The 17,500-nt window shown below is 34.8% G+C and overlaps 1 protein-coding gene across 2 annotated transcripts in view; it reads right to left on the minus strand.

Moving 5' to 3' along the window:
* Positions 1-17,500, minus strand: part of LOC106882741 (adhesion G protein-coupled receptor G6) — a 55,061-nt gene that overhangs the window by 15,498 nt on the left and 22,063 nt on the right. For both annotated transcript variants that reach the window (XM_089358911.1, XM_089358912.1), the window contains 12 exons: positions 15,749-15,820; positions 14,565-14,636; positions 12,087-12,259; positions 10,536-10,627; positions 9,176-9,359; positions 8,529-8,647; positions 7,000-7,058; positions 5,905-6,062; positions 4,686-4,806; positions 2,613-2,773; positions 989-1,220; positions 88-259 (listed from right to left, as the gene is read on the minus strand). In XM_089358911.1, the coding sequence (XP_089215037.1) occupies positions 88-259; positions 989-1,220; positions 2,613-2,773; positions 4,686-4,806; positions 5,905-6,062; positions 7,000-7,058; positions 8,529-8,647; positions 9,176-9,359; positions 10,536-10,627; positions 12,087-12,259; positions 14,565-14,636; positions 15,749-15,820 (1,615 nt within the window). The remainder of the gene's footprint in view (positions 1-87; positions 260-988; positions 1,221-2,612; positions 2,774-4,685; positions 4,807-5,904; positions 6,063-6,999; positions 7,059-8,528; positions 8,648-9,175; positions 9,360-10,535; positions 10,628-12,086; positions 12,260-14,564; positions 14,637-15,748; positions 15,821-17,500) is intronic.

The following is a 17,500-nucleotide window of genomic DNA, read 5'->3' on the forward strand; positions in this document are numbered from 1 at the left end:
TAGTGTATTTCAGTCTACTGTACTGTACCAGCTGAGGTGTTTAGACAACAGGATTAATAACAGTGTAATCTCAAGATAGCATTGTACCGTATTAATTTTTTTGGTTCCATTCTTTTCAGATTCAATTGCATAGGTAAAACCATCGAAGTTGTCCTTATCTACTGTGCTAACACCAATGCCAAGATTGGAATATAAAACTGTTAGTTGCAGCTCTTCCAGGAAAACTTCATTTGGGATTCTCTCTATGACGGCCAACATTCTGTGAAAAATATAAAAACAAGAAAACAACACTGAAATTTGCATATTCTCATTATGTTAACAGCTAAACTTGCACATATAGGTGTAGGAGTGGCTGTGTGGTAAGTAGCTTGCTTACCAACCACATGGTTCCAGGTTCAGTCCCACTGCGTGGCACCTTGGGCAAGTGTCTTCTACTATAGCCTCGGGCCGACCAAAGCCTTGTGAGTGGATTTGGTAGACGGAAACTGAAAGAAGCCCGTCGTATATATATATGCATATATGTGTGTGTGTGTGTCTGTGTGTATGTTTGTGTGTCTGTGTTTGTCACCCCAACATCGCTTGACAACCAATGCTGGTGTGTTTACGTCCCCGTAACATAGCGGTTTGGCAAAAGAGACTGATGGAATAAATACTAGGCTTACAAAGAATAAGTCCTGGGGTCGATTTGCTCGACTAAAGGCGGTGCTCCAGCATGGCCGCAGTCAAATGACTGAAACAAGTAAAGAGTAAAAGAGAATATACACTTGTGATGAACTATATTAATTCACTAATGCTGTAGTAGCCACTACTACTACTACTACTACTGCTGCTGCTGCTGCTGCTGCCACTACTATTGCTGCTACTGCCACTACCACCACCACCACCACCACCACCACCACCACTACTACTACTACTACTACTACTACTACTACTACTACTACTACTACTGCTGCTGCTGCTGCTACTACTACTATTATGTTTGTATTACCCATTAGCACTCTGGTTTGACTCTTGTGCAATAACCAATACGTCTTCTGGAGCATCGATCATGTTATTCACGCTTTGAAGTATATTATTCGTTGTTATATTAGTAGATATATCGGGTATCAACGGCATCATTTTTTCTAAAATGTCTGTAGACAACACAACATCGATTTCTTGGAAATATTTAGCATTCTTCGAGATACCTAGAAGTTTTTGTGAGTTTTTCTCAATATTATCTGCAAAAAGAAAAAAAGAGAGAAAACATATTAAGTTAATATGCATAATATTTCTGTTAATTTTGAATGCTCTAATAAAAGTACAACACATGTAGGTGCAGGCATGATTATAAGCAAGCGCATAGATGAGTGGTAAGGAGCTTGCTTCTCAACCATATGGTTCTGGATTCAGCCAGATAGGTTGTAGTAGTCACTCAGTGTATAAAAAAATGTATTGTGCTGCGACTACTACTACTACCTCGCAAGCCATGACAGACAGAAAAGATGTGCTCGAAGCCAAGAATTTGAGTTTACGGAGACGATATTTATACATCACCTGAGGAAACACAACGAGATCGATCTCATAATGCAGGGAAACGGTTACATAACCAAATACCTGCGAGCCTGGAGAACTTCGTTGCATGGAAACAATTGTAGTGATTACAAATAAAGGTCCAACTGTACTCCTTTTTGTTGACTCTAACTTATTCAATTGTCCATTCGGACACTAAGAAAGCCCCAATGCAAACCTGGCAGTACATATAATACTACTACTGGATAGCACAGGGTGAAAACTGAAGGTGAACGAGCTTATACTATACTCTACTATGTTCTTAACAGGAAATAACCTATGTGTATAAATACACACACACACACACACACACACACACACACACACACACACACACACACACACACACAACACACATGCACACATAATATTAATACAAGAATATGGACTGAACAGGTTGTATAACATATCAGTACACTTGTTTTATTGCATCATTTTTACCATGTAGTGATATGCAACAAAACCTGTTCAATCCATCTTCTTGTAGTGTGGTAAGAAGCTTGCTTCCAAACCACATGGTTCTAGGTTCAGTCCCACTACCTGGCACGTTGGGCAAGTGTCTTCTACTGTAGCTTCAGGCCGATCAAAGCCATGTGAGTGGATGTGGCTGACAGAAACTGAAAGAAACCCGTCGTATGTATATATATATATATATATATATATATATATATATATATATATATATATATATATATATATATATATATATATTTGTGTGTTTGTGGTTGTCCCCCTACCATCGCTTGGCAACCAATGTTGGTGTGTTTAAGTTCCCATGACTTAACAGTTCAGCAACCAAGACCATGGCTTCTTTCAGTTTCCGTCTACCAAATCCACTCACAAGGCTTTGGTCAGCCCGAGGCTATAGTAGAAGACACTTGCCCAGGGTGCCACGCGGTGGGATTGAACCTGGAACCATGTGGTTCATAAGCAAGCTACTTACCGAGACTTTAAATCTCAGACAGGCTTTGATCTGGATCGTATATTATACACTCTGTTCTACAGTAACAACAGCAATTAGGTCTACTATCACCTGAACCAATTAATTGTTGCTCACTTACTTTCATCAAAATCAGAGCTGCTGATATTCTGCAATGCTTGTGTAATCCAATCCATATCATAACAATGGGACAGATCTGGGTCTTCCCACATACTGGCACCAAAACGTGGGAAAGGATTTTCTTGAAAAAGGTTATTTGGAAACTCATTTTCTCTTGTGATACTGGAAAACAAAATTAAAATATTCTGATTACTTTAGTCCAAGATGGACAGTTTCAAACATAGACAGTATTTGACATCATAATGCTTCTTGTGATAAACTGCTACTTATTATCAATTGATAAAACAGTAGTTGAGCTTTCATAACTGCTCAACCAGCAAGAAATAATGGCAAAATTTCTTTCAGATCACACACATCCATCTTGAAAAAGATGACATTTTGATAATTACTCTATGTAACCATATATCAGAGAAGGGATGATGAATAGATGTGTGTCACACAGGCCTGCTGGTGTCTGGAAATGGCTTGGTATCATGTGAAGCACACTCACTGCATACGAGTTAAGTTGGTTTTCTACCTCAAGTGTATGCTGAGGAAAAGAGAAGACTCGCAAAGCAAACAGTAAATGAAATGGTAGAAGGCCATGGCACAATAACAGTAGTTTGACAGAACTTGCTGAACATTTCATTTCAAGCGGCTGCAATTTTGAAGAAGACTTGAAAGTGCATATTCTCAGAAAAGTTTAGACAGCTCCTACCTCTGTTGGGTAACTAAGGGTCTCTCCCTCAGAGTGAAAGGCAGATTATATGATACCTGTGTGTGAACAGCCATGCTACACGGCAGTGAAACATTGGTGTGACTGCTGAGGACATGCATAGGCTTGAGCGAAATGAAGCTAGTATGCTTCGCTGGATGTCGATGTCAACGTGCCTATATGACAGAGTGTATGCATCTTGAAAGAAAAGTTGGGCATAAAATGCATCAGATGTGGTGTGCAAGAGAGACGACTGTGCTGGTATGATCATGTGATGTGTATAGATGACAACAGCTGTGTAAAAAAAGTGCCGATCCCAAATTGTGGAGGGAACCAGTGGAAGAGGTAGACCCAGGAAAACATGGGACAAAGTGGTGAAACATGATCTTTGAATGTTGGACTTCACGGTGGCAGCGGCAAGTGACTGAGACTTTTGGCAATATGCCAAGCTTGAGAAGATTCATCAAACCAATTGAAATCGTAGTTGTGGTTGATGCCGGTGTCACACATAACTGACATATGTGCTAGTGGCACATAAAGAGCACCTATCACACTCTTGGAGCGATTGGTGTTATGAAGAGCAACCTGCTGTAGAAATTATGCCAAATCAGACTGGAAACTATACCAAATCAGACTGCAGCTCTCCAGCTTGTCCAAGAAGTAAAGCTTCCTTCAAGGCAGAGCTAAAAATGCAATTGTCAAGTGAGTAAGAGGTTTTAAACAGGAACGAAATATTCAAAATTGGTAAAACTAAAAATTGTCGAGGATAAATTAAATTTATCATTGTTACTGAATATGTTAGTGTTATTTAATTTCTGAACGGTTTCGCTGCCGTTTGTTTATGTAGTTTGATTTCTTTATCCTTCAATTTCTACTAAGATAGAGACGCGAGTAAAATTTAAAATAGAGAAACGAAAATAAAACTTTGGAAACAGCAGCGTGCTTTTGAGGGAGATAATCAGAGAAAAACTTGAAAGTCTGTAAGATCGTAATACTTCATGTAAAGTAAATATAACAAGTAATCCAGAATCCTTGTTTGGAACTGGATCGATACCAAAATCTAATCAACTCATGCCCATCATGAGGCCAAGCAGCCCTGAAAGTTTCATCCGAATCCATCCAGAGGAACTAGAGATATTTTGTCCACGGACAAACGAACAAACAAACAAACACAACTGAAAACAATACCTCCGCCTTCGCCAAGGCGGAGATAATAAAAGTATATGCAGCGTAAGATGTAAAATTCCAGTTTAAGTAATGTGAACTTAGGAACATTAATTATATCACTTTAATCTTGTTCTGTATTTTATTTTCCTATACTATAAAAATATGAAACTGATGGTTTTAAGAAAATTCAGAAGTAAAACAATAGAAACAAACCATTTTCTTGTTGCCTCAGCATCATTTTCATGACATGGGAGCCTCACAGTAGTTCTACCACTTGTTGTTGGCCAATGAAACGAACCTTTTTTACTCGATGTTGTTTCTTCATTGCAAAGCACTTGAAAATATAACATGGATATGGTATATGTATTAAAGCAAGCATGGACATTGTGTAGGTATTACAAATTACAGATACACATTTTACATACATGAAATATACAGCTGTGATGTAATATATTACGATATACATGAACATGACTTATATGCTAACTAGAAGAAAAGTGGACATGGTATTTAATATTGTGAATATTTTTGAAACAACATATATAATATTTACATATTAGATGGCACAGGGATATGTTTCATGTGCTAAAAACAGAAATTCTTACTACATTAAGAAAGACTATGATAGCTTTCATATGTTAGAAAATAGCGAAATATCATCTGCATGTTATAAAATATATTTGATTCATAATTTACAAGTGAGAAATATTTCAGTAAAGTTAAAATAATGGTAGTGTATATGCTTTATATATGTCATCTATTTCTGATTGTTCCATACTACGATTTTTTTGTTCTTTTATACAGACGTTTTGTAGATAAGATTCAATAATGTGTCCTCTTTGACACTTTTTGTATAGGATTCAATAATGTGATCTCTTTCTAAGATGACAAGAGACAAGCATCTTCTTTTACAACTTAAATGTAATATGAATGTAAAATGCATGACAGTTGAAAAGAAAGTGGCTGGGCATTGAATGTTGAAGGTATTGGCAATTATGTTAAATCAAAGAAATACTTGCAGATGAGTAAGTTAATCGGACCTGAAAAACAATAGGTTTTGCATGGGAGGAGAATGATATTTTAAAAAAGTGGAAAAGTTACTATGTTACAAATGTTTCCAACACATGTCAGAAGTGGACAATGCTGACAAGATGACTACAACAATGACAACAGAAACAACTGTATAATGATAATAAATTGTAATAATGTTAGTTTCGTCAAGATCTTCATTAGTGTGATCCCAACATTCAGTATTGTATTGCTAGCTTTCACCATGTTACTTTGGTATGCAACAGCAACCGATAATAATGACAATGATGCCTCTGCCGCTGCCACTAATGATGACGATGCTTGATAATGATGATGATGATGATGATGATGATGATGACGATGACGATAGCAAAGGTGATAACAAATACATATGACTGCTTACCTGCACTAGTTAATTTCATGGTGTCTCGTTCAATGTCTAGGTGATCCATAGTTTTTGATGAATTCAGTATGTTGTAAATATTATACCAGACTTCTACTTCAGAGATATGTATTAGAACTGTGCAGTAGATACTTATATATGCTGTTACTCGGGGATGTCTTTGAGGAGAGAAAATTTTTTTTTTTAAATATTAGAATATTAAAAAAGGTGTTTATTAACAGCTTAGAAAGGAAAGAGTCTTTGCTATGTGCAGCACATATCTAGTTTGAAGAAACATTTATTTGGTATTAATAGCAAAAATTGTAAAAGTAATTATGAAATGCTTCGTGTAAGTATCAACCATTTTGTAAACTAATTGTGGTCGCCTATAAAAACTTAAATTTTTGCAAATATGAGATGGAAAAATAACATGAAACAAGTCTGTTTTTCTGTAAAACAATTAGATTAGTGTGCTACATGGTTCAATCACTCTGATATTCTGTATCATCAAATTTAGTTTTATATCCTCCCAAGCCGAAGTAATCAAAGCTCGCAGCAGCAACAACAATAACAGCAGCAACAGCAACACTCATCATCATCGTCGTTTAACGTCTGCTTTCCATGCTGGCATGGGTTGGACGGTTTGACTGAGGGCTGGTAAACCAGAAGGCTGTACCAGGCTCCGATCCGATCTGGCAAGTTTCTGTAGCTGGATGCCCTTCCTAACGCCAACCACTCTGAGAGTGTAGTGGGTGCTTTTTATATGTCACCAGCAGGGGTGCCAGTTACAAAACTCTAGTCTCAGCCATGACTACAATCTCACTTGGCTTGACAGGCTTCCTCAAGCTCAGTATATTGCTAAAGGCCTCGGTCCCTTGTCACTGCCTCCGCGAGGCTCAACATTTGAAGGGTGCCATGTATACAACACTGGCATCTGCCATGACTATGATTTCACTTGGCTTGACAAGTCTTCTCAAGCACAGCATATCACCCAATGTGCCACTGGCACAAGTGACAGTTACGCTGGGTCAGCGGTACAGATGTAGGCGGCTACAGAAATATCTTTTAATCATACAAGTTTAGTTTGGTTAAAATTAATAAGTGTTCACAACTCACCTGAAATATCTTACTTTAACAATGTAGGTCCCATGCAATTTTGAAAATTCCTCTTCTAGCTGTAAATAAAAGCATTAAAAAAATTGCAACAAAAAAAAAGAACGAATTTTACTTCACAGCCAATTATCTAATAAGAAATTATTTATAGCAATAAATTATTTTGCACCTCTGACCTATATACTGTGGAACATCAACAAACTTCTCAGTTTCCGTTCCTTTCCCTGTTAAGTATATCAATCCTTCAGCTTCTCTGCTGGCTTCCTGGTACATTTCTCTGCTGTCCATTTTCTTTCAGTATTATGAAGTCTCTTCTCTTAATTATATTGCTCTATCTAACTCAGTGTTTCACAACAATGCCACCTTTACTCTGGCTGGAACACTGGACCAGTAATTGACTTGGTTTGTAGCTTTCAGTCGCTTGTCTTATTGGAACTTCTATTTTACCTCTATGCTGTAAATCTGAATCTCATCATCATACATTTTAACAAGTATTTTTCTTAATTTTTGACTACTCAATAAATCTTGAAACTTCTATGTCTTCCTTTTTCAAATTGGTTTCTACTTCAGAGTCCACCTAGCTCGAACAACCTACCTACGTTAGGTTGTATATTCCTCACCAGAGAAGGGCTTCTCAGGAAGAATGAAATCTATCTGGTTTGTATGTTCTTCAGATTAAAAAGTGATCAGGTGGCTGACTGGTTTCCTAGGGATAATGTTGTAGATGACAAAGTCATTAACGTCACAGAATTCCAGCAACTTTGTTTCCTTCTTGATCTTTGAACCAAGGTCAAAGCCTCGGTTCTCTCCCACAGAATCCACTAGAGTGATGCACAACATCTCCATTTAGATCACAAGTTAGAATGAAAATATAAGACGTAGTAGTAGTAGTAGTAGTAGTAGTAGTAGTAGTAGTAGTAGTAGTAGTAGTAGTAGTAGTAGTAGTAGTAGTAGTAATGGAAAAAGCTGACAACCATGTCTAGGCTCTCTTGCTCATATTGCATGGTGCAGAGTCCTGTTGCACATCCTCCCCCCGGGCACTTGATGTAGGCATCCATGTTGAGTCTGAGACCATTTGGAAATGGAGGCATAACGTCACCATCACTAGTGATCACTCCAAACTCCATGATGTTGACTGGATGTTTGATTTTTATCACTCTCGTTACATATCCCCAGATTGACATTGAAACATTCTGAAATGTTCATGCTGGAGCTTCCGACGTGAATGCCAAGTAGTATCGCATGTCATTTCCAAATTTTTGGCTGAGTGAATTGCATCATGGTGCAGTCTTTCTCAAAGAGAGTGCCCCACTGACCCTACTATACTGTGTAGTCAACAAAATTATGAGCAAAAATGTGCGTGCACAAAATAAAAAATATAAAATGGTGACAATCTACCCATCACACCCTGTATGTGTGTGTGTATATATATGTGTGCGCGTGCTTCTGCACGCGCATGTGTGAATATATATATATATGTGTGTGTGTGCATATGCGTACATTAATTGAGTTTTAGAAAAACAGTTACTCACAATCCTCGATATGTTTTTAGCCAAGTCATGGTATTCTTTTGATCTCGTATTTACGAGGTCCTTAGAAAAGTCTTTACTCACTGTAAACGTCAGGTTAAACAGAAATGAATGCGTCCAACCTGCTCGCGGAAAAGTAAAAGAGAGTGACGTCATGGTGATAACGCAATAGACATATAGCAAAACAATACATAGGGGACAAATAATAAGATAAACATCATTACAGCATACATGTATATATATATTTATTATGTGTATATATATATATATATATATATATATATATATATATATATATATATATATATATATATATATATACATACATATAATACATATATATATATATATATATATATATATATATATATATATATATATATATATATATATATATATATATATATATATATATATATATATATATATATATATATATATATATATATATGTATGTATATATATATATATGTATATATATATGTATGTATATATATATGTATGTTTATATATATATATATATATATATATATATATATATATATATATATATATGTATGTATGTATGTATGTACATATCAACTACTTTGTTTAAATTTATTCAAACAGAATTCAGTAGCAATTACAACAGTAAAATTGAAATCACCTACCAATGGAATCTCCCATGTTACAGTTATATCCTTTGCAACAAGAAACACAAGAAGTGCCATTGGTCCAGTTATTACAAGTATTCATATTGTTGTGCTCAGCTGCGATACATTTTCTGTAGGTGCTGCATGATTTTTCAGACTTCAGCGTAATGCCAATCACAGATATAATGTGCGTACATACAGGCTGTAACAATAAACATAAATGTTAAGTAACAATAACTTCTTCCATTGCTGTTGTGCTAACAAATGGTTGAGAATGATCAAATTCTTTTCTACTCTAGGTACAAGGCCCGAAAATTTTGGCGGGGGGTGGGGTGCAGTCGATTAGATCGACCCCAGTATGTAACTGGTGCATAATTTACCGACCCCGAAAGGATGAAAGGCAAAGTCGACCTCGGCGGAATTTGAACTCAGAACGTAAAAACAGACGAAATATCGCTAAGCATTTCGCCCAGTGCGCTAACATTTCCGCCAGCTTGCTGCCTTTGAGAATGAGCAAATTGATTCAACTGTCGTAAATGATTGGAACATATTCTATAGAAATCGAGAAATGATAAGTAAAAACAGATTCAGTGACAATGGTCTTTTGATGTTTGAAGGATTAAACTAACTAATAATAAGTTTAATAATATAATTTTGAAGATTATTAATCTCATTTTTGCTTAGAATTTACATATATGCACATATTACAATCAGTTTGCTTACTGATTGTAATAGAGTCTCTTATTTTAATATTTACATAGACTTGACGCTAAATAAATACATATAGAGGTTCAAGAAAAAGTTGATGAAAAACTTCTTCACCAATAGAATCCAAGCACTGTAACACTGATGGAAGAAGTGTGTGGCCCACAAGGGGAAGTATGTTGAGAAAGAAACCTCATTTGGTCGTATTCCATCAGAGTATCTATGAACTTTTCAGCTGACCCTTATATATGTAGATATGTGTGCGTGTGTGTATATATATATATATATATATATATATATATATATATATATATATATATATATATATATATATATATATATATATATATATATATATATATATATATATATATATATATATATACAGACACGCATAAACACACATGTATTATTATATATTATGGTGTAGTATTATATCATCAGATAATGAAATATAACTAATTTTCTTAGCAATGCATAAATGATATAAATGCTTTAAAAGCTTTTAAGCAATACATGTGATGCCAATAAAATAAATCATGAAAAGTATTGTATAGCTATACATAGTGTGTTTAATGCTTAGTCTAATATTTCAGGAAAGCATCCCCTTATCAAATATAAAAATGAAAATAACTTAGGAGTTCAGAGAAACTGTATTATTTAATTATTTTACCTCTGGACCAGGACAGTTCATTGTTTGTGGATTAGAGCAGTTTGAGCCTGAGCATTGTAAACAACGGCCTACTTGATCAAAAAGTTGGTAGTCTACAGAATGAAAGGAAATGTTAACATTTAAGAGCCATCTTGTATCAGGAATACAAGTCATGAGACAAGTATTTATGAAAAGAAACAAATTTTAAAGTATAAATAGGAAAACTATAAATTTTTAGACAAATAAGCCATGTCTGACATTGGTGGGATTTGAACTCAAAAAACTAAAGAGGAACAAATGCCACAAAGTTATTTTTTGCCAAATGCTCTAGCAGTTCTGCCAACTTGTTACCTTAGTATTCTAGCATGAAAAAAAATAATAATAAAATTTAAAAAAATAAAAATAAAATAAAAATAAAAAATAATAATAGAGACAACACCTACATGAACTTCTAACTTGTTGTCTCTTGAGGTCTCTGGGTGAGACTTGGATCCAACTTGTACAATTGCAAAGCAAAAGTCAAACATATAATAATAATAATAATAATAATAATAATAATAATAATAATAATAATAATAATAATAATAATAATAATAATAATAATAATCCCTAGGCACAAAGCCTGAAATTTTAGAGGAGGGGACTAGTTGATTACATTGTCCCCAGTTTTTCACTAGCACTTAATTCATCAACCCTGAAAGGATGAAAGGCAAAGTCGCCAGTGGAATTTGAACTCAGAACATAAAGACAGACAAAATGCCACAAAGATTTTTGCCCAGTGTGCTACTAATTCTAATAATAAAAATCCTTTCTTTCTACTAAAGGCACAAGGCCCAAAATTTGGTAGAAGAGGCTTGTCGATTAAACTGATCCCAGTTTATATTGATCCCAGTTTCCGTCTTGGTAGCTTTTCATAACTACCTCAGCAATTTGGCATAACACTCTTCATTGAGGGTGTGGCCCTTTTGAAGATAGTTATTAAATGCAATGCCCTTTGCATTCTAAAAAACTGAGACCATCACCTTTCCTACTGATGAAACGACCTTGGTCTTCTTTGGAGCAGGTGAGGAGGAGTGTTTCACTGCATGGACTGTCTCTTTGTCTCTGGTTCAAAGTGATGATCCCACAAGGATTGAAAGACAAAGTCGACTTCAGCCGAATTTTAATTTGGAATTTAAAGCTAAAAGAAATGTTGCAAAGCATTTTGTCTGGTGTTCTAACAATTCAGCCAGCTTGAAGCCTTAATAATTACAACAAATAAGTTGCTCATGACAGGATTTGAACTCAGAACAAGAATAGCCAGAGAAACGATGGTTTCAAATTTTGGCACAAAATGAGCAATTTTAGCAGGAGGAAACAAGTCCATTACATTGACCTAAATGTTTTACTGGCGCTTTATGTTATTGTTGTACCAGTTCTAGATTTTATTGAAGTACTTTATTATTTGAATTCACAATCTAAGGACAAAAGAAATGCCATTAAGCATTTTATCTGGCATGGCAACGAATCTGCCAGCTCTCTGCCTTATATGAAATCATAAATGATACCAGAAATTTTGAAAATGTTACCTACTCCCACAAAAATTTTGAATATCCGCATCTAGATCCCATAGAGTCTTGTCTCTTTGCTGTGGAAGAATGCATTTTCCTGAGACATTAAGATTTGTTTGATTCGTTTGCTTCATATACCTCTTAAGAGCTGGAAGGTGACATCCACACAGCAAATTAGAGTTATTATTCATTTGGCTATAATTAAACAGAAAAAAAACAATAATATTAGTGTGAACTCACCAGATAGATTTAAATTTCTTTGTATTTATTCAAAGATCTTATATTTTAGGAAAGGGGTTAATATTGTGACACTTATGCTTTTTTTTCTAAGAGTATTATCCACTTATATGTTTAAAAACCCCAAATAAAAATATTTCCTTTATTGGAAGCTTATTTCATATCAAGGCATGTATTGCTTGTGCTTATTACATATTGACTAGTGTAAGTTTTTTTTTTCTTTTTATTAGCAATATTTGAACCCAGAATAACAAAATGGTCATCTAGCTTGATCTCTACTTTTCTTTATAAAAAAACTCCAAATTTAAAAGAAAGCCGAAACGTTGTGTTAACAACAAACAAGATGAGGACAAATATCCGTCAAATGTAAATAATGTTAATTCTATATATTTATTATAGTATAGATGGCATTTGGGTACAATAAAATTTGCAACTTGTTGTCTGTGGGTTCTTTAAATTGTTTACTTAATATAATTTTTGTCTAATTTATTTATTTATTTATAATTTCTGCAGAACGCATTCAAAAGTAACTCAATTGATTCAATTATGTTAAGCTCTTGTGATCATGAAGAGACAAAAACAAAGTCAATATGGTATTTCCGAGGACACAAAATATTGTAAGACATTTAATCTGATTCTCTAAACAATGTGTGAGTCATGACCCAAAATAAATCACGGTATAATTCTGAACATGTCCCAAAGAAAAATTCTCATATTCTAAAAATATCTATTTGATAAAATGTAAAACTGTAAAATTTTCATGAACGCTATACAATAAATCACATACAAAAGCATAAAGCAACACTTACTGCCAACAATAGCTGAGCTATATTTTCCTTTTCCCAAGAAAATTACCCAGCATTAGGTATAACCCATCAAAATATATTTATCAAAGAATAAAAGGGAGTAACAAGTTGCTAAAATGGATGGAGTTGGTAAAAGATTAATGATAACAATTGTTCTAAATTATCTGCCAACTCATGATCATTACAATCATGTACATTAGAATTTGCTTCCATGTTATGAATGATTTCTATGGGCTTTCTTATCAAGCTAACAGTGGATTACGTTGGTGCAGAGCAGGTTCATGTGGATTTTTGATGTTTTGATTTCACTGATGGTAAATTTTTGCTTTAGTATATTTCTGCTGTAATTTCTGAATAAACACTGATTTTTTTTTTTTATGAGTATTTTCCTAAATTTTCCTAAAACTCAGCTCTTTCTATCTAATTACTGTCTTTCATCTTTATACAAAACGCAGTCATTCAATATAATTATGAGGGGCTACCCAAAAGAAACTGAAATTTTACAATATAATTTAATTCACTTAGTTTTACATGTTTATACTTTTATCACCTTCGAAGTATTTTCAATTTGAAGCAATGCAATGGTCCAGGTGCGTTTTCCACTATTTGAATCAGTGCTGGAACTCTTGTAAAATGATGCCTTTTAACATCCCTGTTTTTTTCTTCACCTCTTCCACATCGGCAAATTCTGTAGCACCATTTTTTGTCACCAGTGATGACCTTTGAACTTTCAACTGTTCTTTCAGCTAATGACATGCATTCGGTCGTGACTGCTTTTGAATTTCCTTGAGCAAGCGAGGCACAAATTTTGCTGCAACTCTTCCCATTTACAATTCCTTGCTCAAAATTCATTGGCAGGAGCTCCAGGACACACAAGTTATATTAACAAGTTTGTCAATTGTTCAGTGACAGTCTTCCAAGATCAGTTCATGAAATTTCATGATGTTTTCATTCATTCGGGAGATCTACAATTGTCCTGAATGGGATTGGTTTTCAAGCAACAAGTGACCAAACCACTCAAACTTTTTTGCTCATGACAGCGTCCAAGTAAGCTGTTTGAAGCATGACAACTGTTTTGACCACTGTATTACCCAGCAGAAAACAGAATTTCATAGAAGCACGCTGTTCCTTCATTTCAACCACCAGAAAATTTGATGAACAGGGGAGAAGCTCTACAAAGATGCACCATGTGGCAGTACAACTAAAGACCACACATCAGTCAGCAGACTGATGCCTGAGGGTCGCATCAAGTGGCTTCTAGTGATGGAAGACTGAATTACAACAGGCTTGTTCCACAGAGAACGTTTCCAGTTACTTTTGAGTACCCCCTCATATGTCCATGAATATTTTTTGCGAGTGTAATAAAAATTATAAGGACTATTTCTAATGAATTTACTGTTAAAGTAAGAGTTTGGTTTTCAAATACAAATAAAGAGAGGAAATTGTGTTGTACATACATTGTATGTATATTAGGCAGGAATAAGAAAGAATTCATTCCGTAGGACCTGATGTTGTTATTATTCAAATTTCTGGAAGAAACAAAAAAAAAAACAGTAACTTTTTTTATTATTCATGACAAAAAAAGAAGTGAATTTATTGTTAGAGAATACTTAATTACATAAATATTCCACATTAGAATATAAATCCAAAACAAGAAAATATAAGCATGGGTGAAGAAAGAATAAAAGAAAGAAAAACATCAATTCAACACTAAGAGCATCAATTGGTCACATTCCATATAGGTCAGCAGAACCTATTGAAGCAAGCCAACATGCTTGTACTATATTACTGCAGGCAACGGTTAGACTAATATTTTGTATATTAGTATATATATGTTAAATGAGATTAATTTCTTCTCTTTAGTTTGTAGCCAAGGAAACTCACTTGTAACCCTTTTAAGCATTTACTAACAAAACCTAGTAAATTGATATCGGTATGAATATGAATTCATAGTCCGGATATAGAAGCTAGAGGTTTCAAAGCAGCTGGCCATAGATATCTTCTTTTTCTTTGATTTTCAAAGAGATATTTATATCTGCAGAGCAGCTGACCTCTCTGATGGTACATACCTTTGCCCTTCTGTCCCAATCAACAACCTCTGGCCTGTCATGTTTACATTTGACAGAAGTTTTGATGGGAATATTCCACCAGTATTCTTTGAGTTAGTGTTTATGAATGTATTCCATAACAGAGGGATTTTCTAAGTCTATTTCATGACAGTCTTTTTTCAGCTGGCATTGTAAATTGTTTTAGCAACAACATTGTGCTGCATAGGGAGGTGTATGTATGTATGTATGTATGTATGTATTTATGTATGCATGTAATGCATGTCATGTATGTATATATCTTTCACTGATACATATCGGCATATCAGGGATGAAATTGGAAAAATCCAGTGCTTTTTTAATACAATCCCTTGTATCTTTTACCGTTCAGAAACATGAAAAACAAATGACCTACTGGTTGAAAACATGAGCTAGGACGCTATTTCCTGAGTTGTAATATAGCATAAAAACAATTTAGTTTTCCAGTCATGCAATACCAAATAAAATATATTTACAGATTATAGCCATATGAAGTATTGAACTATTTTGAAAGTTTCCAAAAACTACAAATCTATAATATGAATATCTTTACTTACAATTCTTCCAAGGAAGCCATATGTTGAAAGGTGTTTAGTGGTATATATGTCAATTCATTATTGCTGAGATTCCTGAAGAAAATATATTGAAATATATGATTTAAAAAATATTATCAAAATATATAGTTTAGTATGTGTATATTTGCGTGTACATATTTTAACTTGCTTGATAAAATCTTGGGAAACTAAATTTAAATTATAAAAGCTCAACAATAATAAAAAAGAAACTGATCAATCTAAATTATAAATAGGAAGTAAGATGGCTGTGTGTTTCTGGTGCTGAATTACTGAATTACATGCATTCCACCACGTTTCTCATATCATTAAAAATATTTTAGGGCATTTTGTCTTTACGTTCTGAGTTCAAATACCACCGAGGTCGACTTTGCCTTTCATCCTTTCGGGGTCGATAATTTAAGTACCAGTTGCGTACTGGGGTCGATCTAATCGACTAATCCCACCTCCCCAAAACTTTCGGGCCTTGTGCCTAGAGTAGAAAAGAATTAGTGATAGATAGTCTAGGCTGGAGGTGGGGAATCAAATAATGAAGGTGGGTTGGGGTAGAAGGTGAGTACTGAGGTATGTAGAAGTATATGAGAGTAAATAGAGAGAGGTGGATAGAGAGGGAGGAAGGGAGGAATTGGTTGGTAGCTAGTTCAGGGGGATAGTTGTGAGTTGTTTTGGTTGAAAGGGAGATAGGAAAATGGGGAAAGAATACAACGTGTGAAGAAGGGGTGACTTGAGGGAGTTTCGATGTGGTGGGTAAGAGGAATTTGCAAAGATAATCATAAGAAGGAATAATTTAGTTGAAAGAGTGGAATTAGTGGTGGGGGTAAGGATAATCATAGTTAAGGGATTGCATAGACTTAATAAAATGGGTAAACGATGAGTAGAACCTGTGTTTCCAAGCGAGTATTGCATCTGAGAATCTGTTAAGCAATGAGGGGTTGTGGTTGTGAAAGATGGTTAGCGAGCCCCTTAAACACAATTTACAAATGCCAGACCCAAGCTGTTATAGCTAATTTGTTTATCTGCATTGTACTAGTGACGTCATCACTTGGTCCCACCCACTTTCTAAAAAGTCCTGCACTCATTTCCTTCAATTTGACATCTCTCATTTATATACTTCCATATCGCCTTTTCTTTTAATTAAGGCTCTAATCTTCGCTAGGAAAACACTAATTTACTTTAAGGATAACTACTGGATCTGCAACTCATCTATGGATTTCTTTGATATAATCATGGGCTCTTATGACTCAGCCCAGATTACTAACCTAGTTGGCCTATTACTTCTTTCCCAAATTAAAAAAAACACTTCTCTAACCGCTAGGGAGGGCTCTACAGGGATGATGCACTCCTTACAGCTACTGACCTAACTTAACCTTCAGTTGAACGCACTAAGAAAGCCCTCCATAAACTCTTGAAAAATTATAACCTAAGTATCTCTTTCGAAAATAAGACCAAAGTGGCCAGTTTCTTAGATTTAAATACAAACCTATATCACCGTTTTCATAGACCCAATCGATCATTACAATATATCAACGTCCTATCAAATTACCCTACACTTACCTTTAATAACATAGTCACCGACATCTCTATCAGAATCTCCAACCTATCAGTTAATGAAGACATTTTAAAAATAATCACGTCCTGAATCAGTTGTTTCTGCAAAAAGATCTCTTATATCCCCAACACTGAACTTAAAACTAAAATTGCACATCTCTTTCCTAGTACTAATCCTGGACCCATAGA

Source organism: Octopus bimaculoides, chromosome 10, assembly GCF_046866305.1.
Source record: "Octopus bimaculoides isolate indiv1 chromosome 10, ASM4686630v1, whole genome shotgun sequence".
In the NCBI taxonomy this organism is placed as follows: domain Eukaryota; kingdom Metazoa; phylum Mollusca; class Cephalopoda; order Octopoda; family Octopodidae; genus Octopus; species Octopus bimaculoides.